General features: G+C 44.2%; 1 protein-coding gene across 13 annotated transcripts in view; it reads right to left on the bottom strand.

Annotated features, from left to right (window-relative positions):
- Window positions 1–17,689, bottom strand: part of EXD3 (exonuclease 3'-5' domain containing 3) — a 616,706-nt gene that overhangs the window by 356,705 nt on the left and 242,312 nt on the right. For 12 of the 13 annotated variants that reach the window (XM_073314578.1, XM_073314585.1, XM_073314573.1 and 9 more), the window contains 4 exons: window positions 17,149–17,315; window positions 12,953–13,123; window positions 8,064–8,117; window positions 4,677–4,808 (listed from right to left, as the gene is read on the bottom strand). In XM_073314578.1, coding sequence (XP_073170679.1) covers window positions 4,677–4,808; window positions 8,064–8,117; window positions 12,953–13,123; window positions 17,149–17,315 — 524 coding nt within the window. The remainder of the gene's footprint in view (window positions 1–4,676; window positions 4,809–8,063; window positions 8,118–12,952; window positions 13,124–17,148; window positions 17,316–17,689) is intronic. The other variant, XM_073314577.1, reaches the window with a different exon arrangement.

Raw genomic sequence — 17,689 nt, 5'->3', positions numbered from 1 at the left:
AGCCGCTTATATGAGAATACTGCACCGCATACTTGAGTCCTTACCTGCACATCACTATACTACAACCTTTAGTCCTATCTCTCTATTTTATACATATATTTACCTGTGTGCTTCGCTCTAAATATCTTTTCAAAAATACAAACCAATTTGACACAAAAACAGGGCCTGTCCCCTAGCATGTGTGAATAAATACAGCCCTTTTACCACCATAATACACAGGTACAGATTTTTTCTGGAAGGAGGAGGGTACATAACTGGATTTTGCTAGGCATTGCTTTATACAGCATAAATAACGATGATTGAAGAGCAGCACAGATTACAGAACTGCGATGTTAAGCAGTTCTAACACCTGTATCATAAACTGGGGTATAGCTGTAGTCACGTGGGCCCAGGATATTAGAGAGACAAGGTGGGTGAGGTAAGATCATTTATTGGACCAACTTCTGCAGTGAAACACAAGCTTTCGAGCCACGCAGTGCTCTTCTACAGCTCTGGGAAAGGTAGAATCATAGAATATCAGGATTGGAAGGGACCTCAGGAGGTCATCTAGTCCAACCCCTGCTCAAAAGCAGGACCCACCCCCAATTAAATCATCCCAGCCAGGGCTTTGTCAAGCCTGACCTTAAAAACTTCTAAGGAAGGAGATTCCAGCACCTCTCTAGGCAACGCATTCCAGTGTTTCACCACCCTCCTAGTGAAAAAGTTTTTCCTAATATCCAACCTAAACCTCCCCCACTGCAACTTGAGACCATTACTCCTTGTCCTCTCCTCTTCCACCACAGAGAATAGTCTAGAACCATCCTCTCTGGAACCACCTCTCAGGTAGTTGAAAGCAGCTATCAATTCCACCCTCATTCTTCTCTTCCGCAGACTAAAGAATCCCAGTTCCCTCAGCCTCTCCTCAGAAGTCATGTGTTCTAGACCCCTAATCATTTTTGTTGCCCTTCGCTGGACTCTTTACAATTTATCCACATCCTTCTTGTAGTGGGGGCCCAAAACTGGACACAGTACTCCAGATGAGGCCTCACCAATGTCGAATAGAGGGGGACGATCACGTCCCTCGGTCTGCTCGCTATGCCCCTACTTATACATCCCAAAATGCCATTGGCCTTCTTGGCAACAAGGGCACACTGTTGACTCATATCCAGATTCTCGTCCACTGTCACCCCTAGGTCCTTTTCCGCAGAACTGCTGCCTAGCCATTCGGTCTTTAGTCTGTAGCGGTGCGTTGGGTTCTTCCGTCCTAAGTGCAGGACCCTGCACTTATCCTTGTTGAAGCTCATCAGATTTCTTTTGGCCCAATCCTCCAATTTGTCTAGGGCCCTCTGTGTCCTATCCCTGCCCTCCAGCGTATCTACCACTCCTCCCAGTTTAGTATCATCCGCAAATTTGCTGAGAGTGCAATCTACACCATCCTCCAGATCATTTATGAAGATATTGAACAAAACCGGCCCCAGGACCGACCCCTGGGGCACTCAACTTGACACTGGCTGCCAACTAGACATGGAGCCATTGATCACTACCCGTTGAGCCCGACAATCTAGCCAGCTTTCTACCCACCTTATAGTGCATTCATCCAGCCCATACTTCTTTAACTTGCTGACAAGAATACTGTGGGAGACTGTGTCAAAAGCTTTGCTAAAGTCAAGATACAATACATCCACTGCTTTCCCTTCATCCACAGAACCAGTAATCTCATCATAGAAGGCGATTAGATTAGTCAGGCATGACCTTATCTTGGTGAATCCATGCTGACTGTTCCTGATCACTTTCCTCTCATCTAAGTGCTTCAGGATTGATTCTTTGAGGACCTGCTCCATGATTTTTCCAGGGACTGAGGTGAGGCTGACTGGCCTGTAGTTCCCAGGATCCTCCTTCTTCCCTTTTTTAAAGATTGGCACTACATTAGCCGTTTTCCAGTCATCCGGGACTTCCCCCGTTCGCCAAGAGTTTTCAAAGATAATGGCCAATGGCTCTGCAATCACAGCCGCCAGTTCCTTTAGCACTCTCAGATGCAACTCGTCCGGCCCCATGGACTTGTGCAGGTCCAGCTTTTCTAAATAGTCCCTAATCACCTCTATCTCCACAGAGGGCTGGCCATCTATTCCCCATGTTGTGATGCCCAGCGCAGCAGTCTGGGAGCTGACCTTGTTCGTGAAGACAGAGGCAAAAAAAGCATTGAGTACATTAGCTTTTTCCACATCCTCTGTCACTAGGTTGCCTCCCTCATTCAGTAAGGGGCCCTTACTTTCCTTGGCTTTCTTCTTGTTGCCAACATACCTGAAGAAACCCTTCTTGTTACTCTTAACATCTCTCGCTAGCTGCAGCTCCAGGTGCGATTTGGCCCTCCTGATTTCATTCCTACATGCCCGAGCAATATTTTTATACTCTTCCCTGGTCATATGTCCAACTTTCCACTTCTTGTAAACTTCGTTTTTATGCTTAAGATCCGCTAGGATTTCACCGTTAAGCCAAGCTGGTCGCCTGCCATATTTACTATTCTTTCGACACATCGGGATGGTTTGTCCCTGTAACCTCAACAGGGATTCCTTGAAATACAGCCAGCTCTCCTGGACTCCTTTCCCACTCATGTTAGTCCCCCAGGGGATCCTGGCCATCCGTTCCCTGAGGGAGTCGAAGTCTGCTTTCCTGAAGTCCAGGGTCCGTATCCTGCTGCTTACCTTTCTTCCCTGCGTCAGGATCCTGAACTCAACCAACTCATAGTCACTGCCTCCCAGATTCCCATCCACTTTTGCTTCCCCCACTAATTCTACCCGGTTTGTGAGCAGCAGGTCAAGGAAAGCGCCCCCCCCAGTTGGCTCCTCTAGCACTTGCGCCAGGAAATTGTCCCCTACGCTTTCCAAAAACTTCCTGGATTGTCTATGCACCGCTGTATTGCTCTCCCAGCAGATATCAGGAAAATTAAAGTCACCCATGAGAATCAGGGCATGCGATCTAGTAGCTTCCGTGAGCTGCCGGAAGAAAGCCTCATCTACCTCATCCCCCTGGTCCAGTGGTCTATAGCAGACTCCCACCACGACATCACTCTTGTTGCACACACTTCTAAACTTAATCCAGAGACTCTCAGGTTTTTCTACAGTTTCGTACCGGAGCTCTGAGCAGTCATACTGCTCCCTTACATACAGTGCTACTCCCTCACCTTTTCTGGCCTCCCTGTCCTTCCTGAACAGTTTATAACCATCCATGACAGTACTCCAGTCATGTGAGTTATCCCACCAAGTCTCTGTTATTCCAATCACGTCATAGTTCCTTGACATCACCAGGACCTCCAGTTCTCCCTGCTTGTTTCCAAGGCTTTGTGCATTCGTATATAAGCACTTGAGATAACCTGTTGATCGCCCAACAATTTTGCTCAAGAAAATCCCTGAAAAAGCACAAGAACAAATCCGCACAGACACACCCCTGGAACCCTGACCTGGGGTATTCTATCTGCTACCGAAGATCCATAAACCTTGGAGCTTGGCTGTAGCTCACGAAAGCTTATGCTCAAATAAATTGGTTAGTCTCTAAGGTGCCACAAGTCCTCCTTTTCTTTTTGCAGATACAGACTAACACGGCTGCTACTTTGAAAAAAGAACAAGTACATTATCGGATATCTGAATATATCATTTTGTCCTGATGCAGTATCTGACCCAGACTATGTCCACACCATCTGATCAGCACTGTGATATTCCCATCTTATGGGTGCTACTGAACATCTGGACCACCCGCTTTCTGAGTGACTTACAGACACTGTTTCAACAACTTTTGAAATCAGATATAAGTGGAATTCTAGGAAAGCACACTCTGATGTGCTTTCCCAATATTCATTGCCTTTGGTGCAAAATTTGCAAGCTCCACAGTGCTGGGAAACCCTGGTAGCTATTTACCAGAGCGAATGAAACAAAAGATACTGTTTCTTGGCTCATTTCTTGGCCCACTGTAGACTTGGCTCATTTACCCATAAAGGAATGCTCCCTTTCTAGTTAGTTTTGTATATTTCTTCCCTTCCTCTCTTTAAAACCCTGATAAGATAAGAGATGTTACAAGTCACATTACAGTTTTCAAAGGAATCGATTTCAGCATGTTAATGTAATGACTGAAACAGTGAAACTGGAGGAGATCAGAGTATGGAGAAGATTGAGGCCTAACACAATCAAAAATTATTTTTTAAAAAACCCAAACAATCCAAGAGTATCCAATGCCAAACACAACCTAGATCTATCAGCTGGCAACAAAGTAACCAACCTAACAGACCCTGAGACAAAAAAACCTAGCCTCCAAAACCTACAGACCCTTCCCGATCAGTGTAATCAACAGTTATCAAAATGACAGAGCCATATTAACCATGCCTTATAATTAAAACAGCACATGCTAGGTAGAGAAAGGAGGAACAAAGAAGACTATATCCATGAACATTAAGGTTAAAAGAAGATCTGAAACCAGATGCTAACACTCTTCATGTGCATCTGTGCTATTCTAACTTATTCACCAACATTTCTAAAGGATATTAGCACATTCCAAAAGACACACTCCTTTGTGAAACCTTTCCCAAGTCCAGGTGGGAAACCTGGAACCTCAAAGCAAGACCAAAGGATGTGAAACCTGAGTACTACAATGGTGTCAGCTGTGCACAGCTCAAGCAGTGATGCTAATTCAGAAAGGAAGAGTCCTACCTGACAACGGCTGAAGACATCTGCAAGGGATACTTGAACATTGAAGTGCTTCAGAACCTGGAAGGCCTGCTCCTTTGCTTTTTCCGAACAGTCCACAGAGAAACACCTTCCTTCTCCTACCTGGGACTGCAGCTTCAAAAGAAAATCACACACCAAAGAGATGTCAATCAATGCACTCACACTGCTGGGATCTGGGCTCATTTCCATATGGTAGCTTTGGTTTTAATAACAAAGTTTGATCCTATTGTGTTACCTCACTAAATTCAGATCTAGCAAACACAGAAGGTAATTTAACACTTAGCCACCTTTGTAAAGAGCTTGGAGCTTGCTGGAGCAATATAATGTTCAGAATATACCACATGACAGCCAGTTTGAATTCCCCTTTAATTTAGATACACAACTGTAGGGGTGCTCTCTAGGATGGAAATGGGGGATTTTATTTAACCATTGCTCTCATACTGAGGCCAGCTGGAAGATTGTACGCCGGTATGAGAAAAAACAAGCTAAGAAATGAGAAGCTAGCACTTGACAATAGCTTGGCACTGTGACGTTGCACTCTATATGATTTTATAAAAATATGCTAATGAGTGTGAATATAATGTAACTAGAATATGCTTCATGCAAAAGGTCTCTTGTAAGGTATCATTACAAAGTTTATAATCTACTGAGCATGGTCATCCTATTTGTATAAATGTATCACTCTTGTATCTGAAACTAGAAATATGAAATATAACTCTGAGGTCCTATTGTAGTTATGCAAAGTGTGGGCCATTAATGGTGATCTGGAATCTTAATGGCTCCCATTAACCAGGACAATTACCTGTAGATGGCTCTGTTTTACTGGTAAGTCTTCCTGTGTACCTGTGGGCTGGCAAGTGGGTAATGAAGTCTTACAGTGACTTGTGATCATGTCACCTGAACAGGAATCCATCTTTAACCTGGTGCTTTTCCATTGAGAAGAGGGGTGGGAACCCAGAGGGACAAAGGATTCCCGCCTTACGTAAAAGATATGTAAGTGGGTGGAACAGAACAAAGGGGGCGGCCATCATGAGAAATCCCCTAGCTACCACCTGAGCTGGAACAAGGGCTGTACCATGGGAAAGGATTGTTCCCAGACTAGGAAGGCATCCAGTCTGTGAAAGAAACTTATTGAAACATCTCTGAGGGTAAGATTTTATCTGTAATCAGTTTTATTACTGTACTAGACTTAGACTTGCATGTTTTATTTTATTTTGCTTGGTAATTCACTTTGTTCTGCCTGTTACTACTTGGAACCACTTAAATCCTACTTTCTGTATTTAATAAAATCACTTTTTACTTATTAATTAACTCAGAGTATGTATTAGGGGCAAATAATGGGGGGCAAACAGCTGTGCATATCTCTCTATCAGTGTTATAGAGGGTGAACAATTTATGAGTTTACCCTGTATAAGCTTTATAAAGGGTAAAACAGATTTATTTGGGGTTTGGACCCCACTGGGAGTTGAGCATCTGAGTGTTAAAAGACAGGAACACTTCTTAAGTTGCTTTCAGTTAAGTCTGCAGCTTTGGAGCATGTGGCTCAGACCCTGGGTCTGTGCTGGAGCAGACTGGCGTGTCTGGCTCAGCGAGACAGGGTGCTGGAGTCCCAAGCTGGCAAGGAAAGCAGGGGCAGAATTTGTCTTGGCACATCAGGTGGCAGCCCCAAGGGGGTTTCTGTGATCCAACCCATCACAGACACCACTTCACCTTCCTAAGTTTATCTGCACTGCACCTTTTTACCTCGAGTTAGCTGGTTGCCATTTAGCTTGGGTAGTAACTGTGGCCACTCCCCACACGTGTGTTCCACAGACAGGTTTAGCACAGATGTTTGTATCCTGGAACACACATTTAGGGAACATCCAGACTAGCCTTTGTAAATGTGTTAACTACTTTGAGATAATTGGCAATCAATTAACTTTAGTAAACAAGCCTAGTGTTTACTAGTGTATAACCCTGCTGTCATTTTGTAACATACACAAGGGACATACAAGTGCTATGAATCAAATGGCAGCAGTCAATTCCCCATACAATACTCTACATCCTAAAGTAGTTATTTTCCTAGTGCAGTTCCCTCCCTCTGCCTCCTACCAATGGGTCTGATCGTGAAGTATCTATGGAGCTAGGAGAAGTGTTAAAAGTAGAGTCAATGGAAGCTCCACTTCTGTTATGACTGCGGCACTGAGCCCTAAATAACCAGACAAGGGCCACGTCTATACAATCACTTATGCCAGCAAAATTTATGTCGCTCAAGGGTGTTAAAAAAAACAGCCCCCTACGACATAAGTTTTGCCGGCGTAAGTGGTGGTATGCATAGCGCTATGTTGGTGGGAGAGCTTCTCTCGCCATCACAGCCACCAGCACTCCCGGAGGTGGTTTTATTATGACAATGGGAGACCGCTCTCCCGTCAGCATAGAGCGGCTCCATGAGAGATCTTACAACAGTGCAGCTGCATCAGTTCAACTGTAAGCTCATTAGTGTAGATGTGGCCTCAGTATTTAAAGGGTTCTTTCATGCACCCAGCAACAAACTGTATTAACTAGTAAACCCGCAAGGTAGATTCTATGATTACTCCAGCTCCAGGTACAAACAGAAAGTGAAGACAGGTAGGACTTTTTGTATCTGCAGTCTGGAATCTGTCGTCCTCACAATCCCCAGCGGTTTTACTGCTCTAAATGAATTTGTGGGTCACAAGACAGGGCACATGATCTTCTACAATGGGTACTGTATCATTTCAACTACTGAATGCTATAGTTAAACATGCATTAATGGTATTTGGGAGGGTAATTGCATTCTGTTTCATTGAGGGATATGGGCATTTGCTATGGGGCTGAGTGCAGCGGCTGTTTTATTTTTTTTCACACACATAAAGCAATTCAAGCTTCCAATTGGGCCTGTGTTTGGCATTTCCAGCCTATCTCCTCCAAGCCTAAAGAAAAGCTCCAAAGCATTAGAACAGCAGATAGTGTTGTCAGTACTGATACAGCCAAGAAACAGGAATCTCTTTTTACTCCTTGGTGAAATGGATGGGAAGTGAATTGCATTGAATCATGATGGATAAGCCGCACAGAGCCACTTTGTTCTGGGATGTGTTTGCTTTATTTTACATTTTGAGATGCAGTGTAATTTCTCTCACCTCTGGCTGAATATAAAGTGTAAAAGAAACTTATTCCCATCCCTCTGACATTCAGAGCTAGAACAAGCCTTACAAAATCCTTTATATGTCAATGGTGTTCAGTACAGAAAACAGATGAAAAGTCAGTCCAGATGTTGCTTTCACATTTGCCTTTTCCTCTCCTCCAATTTATGCATCCCAGTCCATGAAATGACACTACACAAGAGAAATGCCAGAAACACTTAGCACTTACTGTCTGATATGGGAGTCCAGAAGTTAAAATGACCCTTCCTTCCTGCCTCGCAATCTGTGAATGATGGAAAAGCCATAATTAACACGGATAAAAAATACCAATGAAAAATACCTCCCAATCAGATCATATTAAAAAACGAACACATTTGGTGACACAGATTCCATGCCATAAAGCCTCCAACATGAATGAAATGAGCCTCACACCCTTGTGAGATAGGGCAGAGCTATGGGGAACAAAGGCACAAAGACTTGTCCAAGCTCACACAGGAAGTCTGTGGCAGAGCTTATCTCATGACTTCCAGACCAATCCTCAACCACAAGACCATCATTCCAGTACAGAGTTTGTTCCGAATGATTGAGGGGTTCCCAAGCCATACTCTTGATGTTCATGATTTGGTGAGATTCATTTGGAATGCTTTGGTAATGAAACAGGCGAGTGACTCTAGAACCAAGATGCTTCACAAAGATGAAAATGTGCCTGATCTCTGTGTGACAGAGCAGTATCTCCACCTGTAAATGGACATTGGTGAGGCCTCATCTGGAGTACTGTGTGCAGTTTTGGGCCCCACACTTCAAGAAGGATGTGGATAAATTGGAGAGAGTCCAGCGAAGGGCAACAAAAATGATTAGGGGTCTGGAACACATGAGTTATGAGGAGAGGCTGAGGGAGCTGGGATTGTTTAGCCTGCAGAAGAGAAGAATGAGGGGGGATTTGATAGCTGCTTTCAACTACCTGAAAGGGGGTTCCAAAGAGGATGGCTCTAGACTGTTCTCAATGGTAGCAGATGACAGAACGAGGAGTAATGGTCTCAAGTTGCAGTGGGGGAGGTTTAGATTGGATATTAGGAAAAACTTTTTCACTAAGAGGGTGGTGAAACACTGGAATGCGTTACCTAGGGAGGTGGTAGAATCTCCTTCCTTAGAGGTTTTTAAGGTCAGGCTTGACAAAGCCCTGGCTGGGATGATTTAACTGGGAATTGGTCCTGCTTCGAGCAGGGGGTTGGACTAGATGACCTTCTGGGGTCCCTTCCAACCCTGATATTCTATGATTCTATGACTACAGGCTACTGGGGTAGATTTCCCCTCCCCTTAGCTACTGTATATGGATTTACGTTTCACTCCTAACAGAGGCTGCATTCTGAACTAGGAATGGGGTTACTTCTCATCTCTATGCCTTGCCCTGTGTTCTGTTAGAGACCTTACTCTCTCTCTATGTATCCGACCTCAAGACATTGGGGCCTCTCCTCTGGTTAGGAGTCTGGGAAGCTCCCTCTGGCTCCTATCAACACTAGTCCTTATGCTGGCAAAAGGAAATGCCGAGAGATCAACGCAGTGCAGTCTCTCTACTTTCACCCCAGAATGAGCTGGGCTGTCACTAAGTGTAAACAGGAAAGGCAAAGCTTTAGAAATTAAATTGTGTGTTTTTTAAAACCACTTCAACTCTCTCTCAGCTACAAACCATGGCATGTTCTTCTTGGGCCCATCCAGTCTAGAGAAACACATTAGAAGAGAGAAATCCCTGAAGTCATAATCTCCCTTTGCAGTTGATTCATCCATGATTCAGCTAGGTACTATTATCATTATTATATCTTGAGGAGCTTGCCCATCACATGGAACATGATAAGGGTGGACTACACAGAGCTTTGTTCCAAACATGTCTTGCCAGAGGGCCCTTTTTATTCTTACCTTTGTACAGTTACTAGCTACCACCACTAGGCTGAGAGAGCACTCAAGGCCACCCCCTAACATGCTGGATGGTGCTCTGACGCAAACAACAAGCTTACTCTCTTAGTAAGGCACACGTCTCCAGAGGAACTGGGGCCATGGGAGTGAAATCACCAGGTCAGCTCCAACTCTCACTCTTTAGTGAGCATTACAAAACAGCACCAGGAAATCCAGAACGTGACTGGCTGATGGTGAATCACTGCTACAGCTTACGGCACATTAGTGCCTGTCCTGCTGGACCTTTATCGCTCAATTAAATTACAGGGATTTGCCAACAAGGGAAAAGAGATCTCTTAAATTCCTTCAGACCTATGTGTACTTCAAAATAACTCTGAGGATTTCACAGCGGGAACACTCCATTCAGACTTCCTGCTGCTGCGGTTAATTAGTTCAAGCTTGATAAAAGCCCCTTGTCTAAATGGCACTGGAAAGGCAAGGCAAGTCACATAAATAAAAGTAAGAAAAGCAATATTTTTTCCTGAAATGTTTGTCGGCTTTTGTAGCAATGCCTGGCTGAAGTGCACAAAGGGCAGAGGAGCCTACCTTAGACGGAAACCAATGGGAAACGTAATTCAAGGAGAAGAGCATGTTCTCTCCTCTTCATAGAGAGAAATAAACAAATGGAACTCTGGTACTAACTGGCCAGGAATCAAGTAAAAGGACAGACACCAAACTTCAGGCTCTAGCAGCAAGCTGGAGTGAGCCAGTGCACAGCACTCTGGACCAGGAGTCAGGGGATATGGCCTGTTCCCAGCTCTCCCAGGAAACAGAGGGGTGACTTTGACTAAGTCACTTCACCTCTCTGGGCCTCAGCTTCACACTCAGGAGAGCAGGGATGATGACACAGACCTGTCTTTGTAAGGCGCTTTGAGCTCTCTGGAGGAAGAACTCTGTATAAGAGCTAGCTACTAGTATTTATTACTTGAAAAGGCACCACATGCCAAAGGGACTATCCTGTTCTGCTGTGGAGCTACTTTCAATGGCATTAGCTATGGAATAAGAATAGCGTTCTTCAATATGAAAGCACAACCTAGGTGCGGTAGGTGTTGTGTAAGCTTCATTGTACAGTGCTGTCTGTGCATCTCAATCCACACCTGCACCCAGTTGCTATGCCAGGCCCTCCAAATGTATCTCATGCTAGCCAGCAACACTCATGAGCCTTAAACAACTATAAATACGCTTTAGTCCTGACCTGCTGTGCGTTTGCTATACCCCTGACCTGCTATATCCCTGCTATTTGAATCCTAGATTTCTCCTAAGCACACATTCCTGAAAATGAGCAACGGCTCCAAATCCCGACAGTAGTTTCATAACACTGGCTTATGAACCATACCAAAACCACCCAACTCATTTGTACCAAGATCACACAGACATTGGGTTTGGTGTGAATTTAGGGAGCAGTATTTCCCAAACCACAGGAGGGATATTGCTCTACCACTACCATAAGCATTATTCCAAGAGGGTACAGTGCAAACCCAGAGATGCAGGCTTGCATCTTGCTTTTAAGCAACATCTCAAATAAAATCCAAAAGCTGAGACCATCCACTTAGTAATATTCACAGTTGCTTTAGCAACTGGTGCTGGAAAAACAATAGGAAGCAAATGCAAGGCTATTCAAGGGGCCTTGCTTGGCAAATGAGTTGCTAGAGGGATCTTTGCAATGTGAGAACAAGAAAGATGTACGTGTGTGTATGTACGTGTGATTAATGATACAATTGAAATAACTGTAATAGAAAAACAAACCCTGACTTTGCGTGTGCATGTTGTGGGCCCAGGTGACACTGGTGGGTTATTATGATAGCATCTTTCAAACACACCAAGCCCTGGTGATCACTCTTCAAATCTCTCTCCTGTTTCTGGGAGAGCTGGTTGCTGACTTTCTGTGTGCGCAATGTTCAGCATTCGATTTTTATTTAAATCATGATTCTCAGATATAAAGAGGGCAGAGATATCCATTTTTATCTCCGATTATCCAAGCACACATCAAAGCTTCTGCAATGCAGTAACTCTCCAAGGGCTTTTGATAGCGAAAGGATGTTTGCCTGGTCACCATAGAGAGTACAATCTGAAACATCCTGTCCGGAGTATGATAAGGCATCAGAAGAAGAAGAGACGGATGGGGGGGAGGGGTAGATGCGGGATAGCTAGTGTGTTTTAATGACTCATGTAAGTCAGGGATGAGATATTAATTATTTCTCCAGAAGTTAAGGACCGCTCAGGATTCCAGCCAAGCAGACATCTGAAGAAGAAACTTCCTGTACACTAGGCCTGGTCATCACAGCATATTTGATAGCAACAAATTGTGTGGGCTGGATATCTCCATTTCTGTCATAGCAGAAATATGTGTGAAATGAAAAAGTGTGTGTCTCTTTCCTCCTAGCCTTAGGGGGTCAGACATAGTGGCTATGGGAGTCCAGATTCAGTGCTAGCCACCTCAGCACATTTTACAGGTACTTCCTTCTTGAATGTTCAAATCTGACTCATTTCTAGACATCCTGGAGTTGTTTAGCCAGGCTGGGTGTAAGTGTACCCCATGCTAGCAAGTTTCCTGATATTTTATCCTGGAAATCTTCACTCACATGCAGCACAGTCCTGCTTTGATTATGTTCCCTCTGGGGTGTCTAAGAAACAAGCCAGACAAATTATTTCCCTTCCTGTGGTTCTATCCCATTATCGACCAAATGCCTTCTGGGCCCCAGTCTTTTGCCCTAGTCGCGATGGCACTGCACCATTATAAATACTCGTAAACTACTGGTCACACCTCATGCACTTTTGTTCTTTTAATTGCTTGGCAGCTCCCAGCACTGCTGTCCATGACAGAAGAGTGCAGCTATGAACAAGCTCACAGATCACAAACGAGATCACAGAGCTCTAAGGTGCCCCAAGTACTCCTTCTCTTTATGCAAACAGGGTTTGGTCCCACCCTCTCTCCCCAGGAAGTGGAAAGCATAGCCAAAATGATAACGGCCAGGTCTGCGAGGCCACTTGTGACAGTACTGAGACAGACAATGGGGTGTTAGCACACGAACAGGATAAGTGTGTAGCAGGCAACGCTCTCAGGCTCTTTGGGCAAGGAGGAATATTAATACCAACTGAAATCACATTTGTTTAAACACTGTGCTTTCCCTACATGGTGACAACTAAAGCAACCCAACCAAGACTGACCTCAGCAGCTTTTCTATGGTTGTCGTCATTCTCTAGCATGCGGACGTCCACTCCGAGGCAGCGAAGGTGGCGCCCAAGTCCCTGCAGCATGTTATCACAGACCACGCTGAACTCCTTCGGGGAGACAGAAGGAGGGGGACGCAAGGCCGCCATGCCAATCACTTTGGCTTGCTACAGAAAAACAGACATTCAGGGTTGACTGAAGTTTGTTTATTTTAGTTCAAATGTCCGCTGCCTGGAGAGTCCCCTGAGACACCATCCCATCTTTGGGAGGCTGTATTAATGTAGCAGGGAACCTAATCAGGGTACTTGGGGCTGCAACCCCAAACCAGCCTCCAATGCTCAGCTTTGCTTCTAGTATATTCAAATTAATAGGCCAGGTTGACCTGACTTGACTTGAAAGACCTGTTTACAGTCTGTAGGTGGTGACAGAGCTTAGAACAGGGAGCAGCTGCAGGGGACATTATTATACGCAGTATTGCGGCTGCAGGGGCCATTATCATACACAGTATCACGGCTGCAGGGGCCGTTATCATACGCAGTATCACGACTGCAGAAGAAGTAGGGGTCACCAAATGAAATAGGCAGCAAGTTTAAAATGAACAAAAGGCAGTATTTCTTCACACAGTGCACAGTCAACCTGTGGAACTCTTTGCCAGAGGATGCTGTGAAGGCCAAGACCATAATAGGGTTGAAAAAAGACCTAGATAAGTTCATGGGGGATAGGTCCATCCATGCCTATTAGCCAGGATGGACACGGTTGCAAAACCATGCTCTGAAGTCTCCCAGGCCTCTGCTTGCCAGAAGCTGGGAATGGGCAACAGGGAATGGATCACTTGGTGATTACCTGTTCTGTTTATTCCCTTTAAAGCTTCTGGCATTGGCCACCATCAGAAGACAGGATACTGGTCTGACCCAGTATGGCCATTCTTATTTTCTTATCTCAGATACCAGTGGGTGGTCTCTGTGAGTATATGCTCACTTTTCAACGGTGACACAGTATGAAGATATTTACACTGTTAAATCTATGTTGCTGCCTTTTCTCAAAGAGACTTGAAGCTCTCTGGGGCAGGGCTTCTTCCACTTCGTACTTGTGCAATGCCCAGCACAATAGAGCCCGGATCTCAGTGCGTCCCTGGACACTACTATAATAAACATCAACAATAGTCACTTGACTAATTAATTGGATTGTACAGGTGACAATGATGGATCCTGAGTTCACAAGGAAGTCCAAGCCTGTAAAACTTATTGTAGCAACCTTTGCAGCAATAGCCCAGATATGTTTAATTTACAATATTCCCATTAGTTTAGGATAGTAAATTTTGCTGAAAAACCTTGTATGCAAATAGAAAGATGCTAACATCAATGGCAACTTGCTATATTCGCAAAAAGAAAAGGAGTACTTGTGGCACCTTAGAGACTAACCAATTTATTTGAGCATAAGCTTTCGTGAGCCACAGCTCACTTCATCGGATGCATACTGTGGAAAGTGTAGAAGATCTTTTATACACACAAAGCATGAAAAAATACCTCCCCCCACCCCACTCTCCTGCTGGCAATAGCTTATCTAAAATGATCACTTTCCTTACAATGTGTATGATAATCAAGGTGGGCCATTTCCAGCACTAATCCAGATTTTCTCACCCCCCCCCCCCACACACAAACCCACTCTCCTGCTGGTAATAGCTTATCTAAAGTGACCACTCTCCTTACAATGTGTATGATAATCAAGGTGGGCCATTTCCAGCACAAATCCAAGGTTTAACAAGAACATCTGAGGGGGGGGGTTAGGAGAAAACAAGGGGAAATAGGTTACCTTGCATAATGACTTAGCCACTCCCAGTCTCTATTCAAGCCTAAGTTAATTGTATCCAATTTGCAAATGAATTCCAATTCAACAGTTTCTCGCTGGAGTCTGGATTTGAAGTTTTTTTGTTGAAGAATTGCAACTTTCATGTCTGTAATCGCGTGACCAGAGAGATTGAAGTGTTCTCTGACTGGTTTATGACTGTTATAATTCTTGACAACTGATTTGTGTCCATTTATTCTTTTACGGAGAGACTGTCCAGTTTGACCAATGTACATGGTAGAGGGGCATTGCTGGCACATGATGTCATATGTCACATTGGTGGATGTGCAGGTGAACGAGCCTCTGATAGTGTGGCTGATGTTATTAGGCCCATCTGCGATGTACATTGGTCAAACTGGACAGTCTCTACGTACAAGAATAAATGGACACAAATCAGTTGTCAAGAATTATAACATTCATAAACCAGTCGGAGAACACTTCAATCTCTCTGGTCACGCGATTACAGACATGAAAGTTGCAATTCTTCAACAAAAAAACTTCAAATCCAGACTCCAGCGAGAAACTGTTGAATTGGAATTCATTTGCAAATTGGATACAATTAACTTAGGCTTGAATAGAGACTGGGAGTGGCTAAGTCCCATTATGCAGAAGTAAAGAAACAGAAGTAAACAAACAGATTGATAGAGCCAGAAGAGTTCCCAGAAGTTACCTACTACAGGACAGGCCTAACAAAGAAAATAACAGAACGCCACTAGCCGTCACATTCAGCCCCCAACTAAAACCCCTCCAACGCATTATTAAGGATCTACAGCCTATCCTAAAGGATGACCCAACACTCTCACAAATCTTGGGAGACAGGCCAGTCCTTGCCTACAGACAGCCCCGCAACCTGAAGCAAATACTCACCAACAACCACATACCACACAACAGAACCACTAACCCAGGAACTTATCCTTGCAACAAAGCCCGTTGCCAATTGTGCCCAAATATCTATTCAGGGGACACCATCACAGGGCCTAATAACATCAGCCACACTATCAGAGGCTTGTTCACCTGCACATCCACCAATGTGATATATGCCATCATGTGCCAGCAATGCCCCTCTGCCATGTACATTGGTCAAACTGGACAGTCTCTACGTAAAAGAATAAATGGACACAAATCAGATGTCAAGAATTATAACATTCATAAACCAGTCGGAGAACACTTCAATCTCTCTGGTCACGCAATCACAGACATGAAGGTCGCTATCTTAAAACAAAAAAACTTCAAATCCAGACTCCAGCGAGAAACTGCTGAATTGGAATTCATTTGCAAATTGGATACTATTAATTTAGGCTTAAATAGAGACTTGGAGTGGCTAAGTCATTATGCAAGGTAGCCTGTTTCCTCTTGTTTTTTCCTACCCCCCCCCAGATGTTCTGGTTTAACTTGGATTTAAACTTGAAGAGTGGTCAGTTTGGATGAGCTATTACCAGCAGGAGAGTGAGTTTGTGTGTGGGGGTGGGGGGATGTGAGAAAACCTGGATTTGTGCAGGAAATAGCCCAACTTGATTGTCATGCACATTGTGTAAAGAGTTGTCACTTTGGATGGGCTATCACCAGCAGGAGAGTGAATTTGTGTGGGGGGGTGGAGGGTGAGAAAACCTGGATTTGTGCTGGAAATGGCCCACCTGATGATCACTTTAGATAAGCTATTACCAGCAGGACAGTGGGGTGGGAGGAGGTATTGTTTCATATTCTCTGTGTATATATAAAGTCTGCTGCAGTTTCCACGATATGCATCTGATGAAGTGAGCTGTAGCTCACGAAAGCTTATGCTCTAATAAATTGGTTAGTCTCTAAGGTGCCACAAGTACTCCTTTTCTTATTGTAAGGAGAGTGATCACTTTAGATAAGCTATTGCCAGCAGGAGAGTGGGGTGGGGGGAGGTATTTTTTCAAGCTTTGTGTGTACAAAAGATCTTCTACACTTTCCACAGTATGCATCCGATGAAGTGAGCTGTGGCTCACGAAAGTTTATGTTCAAATAAATTGGTTAGTCTCTAAGGTGCCACAAGTCCTCCTTTTCTTTTTGCGGATACAGACTAACACGGCTGTTATTCTGAAACCTGCTATATTGTTTGTATTTCTAAATAACGTTTTCCAGCAGAGGAAATAAATGCACTGACCCCTATGTAGGGAACCTTGTGTTTAACCCACTAGCGCCAGTGATCATTTCTCCAGTGAAATAGGAAAGTGAGAAGGATTTTTGCTACCCCCAGACTAGAGAAAGGCCTGCAGACAGGCTTGACAGGCATGGCTAATAGCCTGCTTGAGAGGTGAAGCCACTGTATACTTTGAAGAGATTGGGAGCAGTGTATAGTTCTTTGAAGATGTTTACAAACCTGCTTGGAAGGTGATGGCATTTCTTGTTGATTCAGCTGCTTCTTTGCCCTGTGTTTTGTGGTAGGTTTAGCCACCAGGCTCTCAGTGAGATCTGAACACAGGCCAAAGCCTAACGGATCTTCACACAGTTTCTTATACACCTCCAGCAAGCAGTACGCATCAGAAGCTACAAAACAGAATATGCCCATCAGTTTGGCTTTGACCAAAATAGAAAGAGAGGCTTTTGTGATGAAAACAAGAGGGACTTCACCTATAGAAATGCAACTACATCCAATCGCCCTTGGTAGCTGCAGGTATCTAGCACTGTATCTTACAGTCTTGTATAGATTCAGTAAATATAATAATCAAACAGGCTTTGACCCATAATCCCATTTCATCAGTCCAGAACTAGCACAAATGTGATATCTTTCCCCTCACAGAATTCAAAGAGACGGAGGCACACTCAGCCTTGACACAAAGAAGCTGCAACCCTCACTGCTTGAGACGTTCAATTCTAACTTGAGGATTTAGCCACGCAGCCCCCATTCATTTCAATGGAAA

The sequence above is a fragment of the Lepidochelys kempii genome, chromosome 16 (assembly GCF_965140265.1).
Source record: "Lepidochelys kempii isolate rLepKem1 chromosome 16, rLepKem1.hap2, whole genome shotgun sequence".
Classification (NCBI taxonomy): Eukaryota; Metazoa; Chordata; order Testudines; family Cheloniidae; genus Lepidochelys; species Lepidochelys kempii.
The sequence above is the reverse complement of the archived record's forward strand: the minus strand, read 5'-3'. Positions and strand labels throughout refer to the sequence as shown.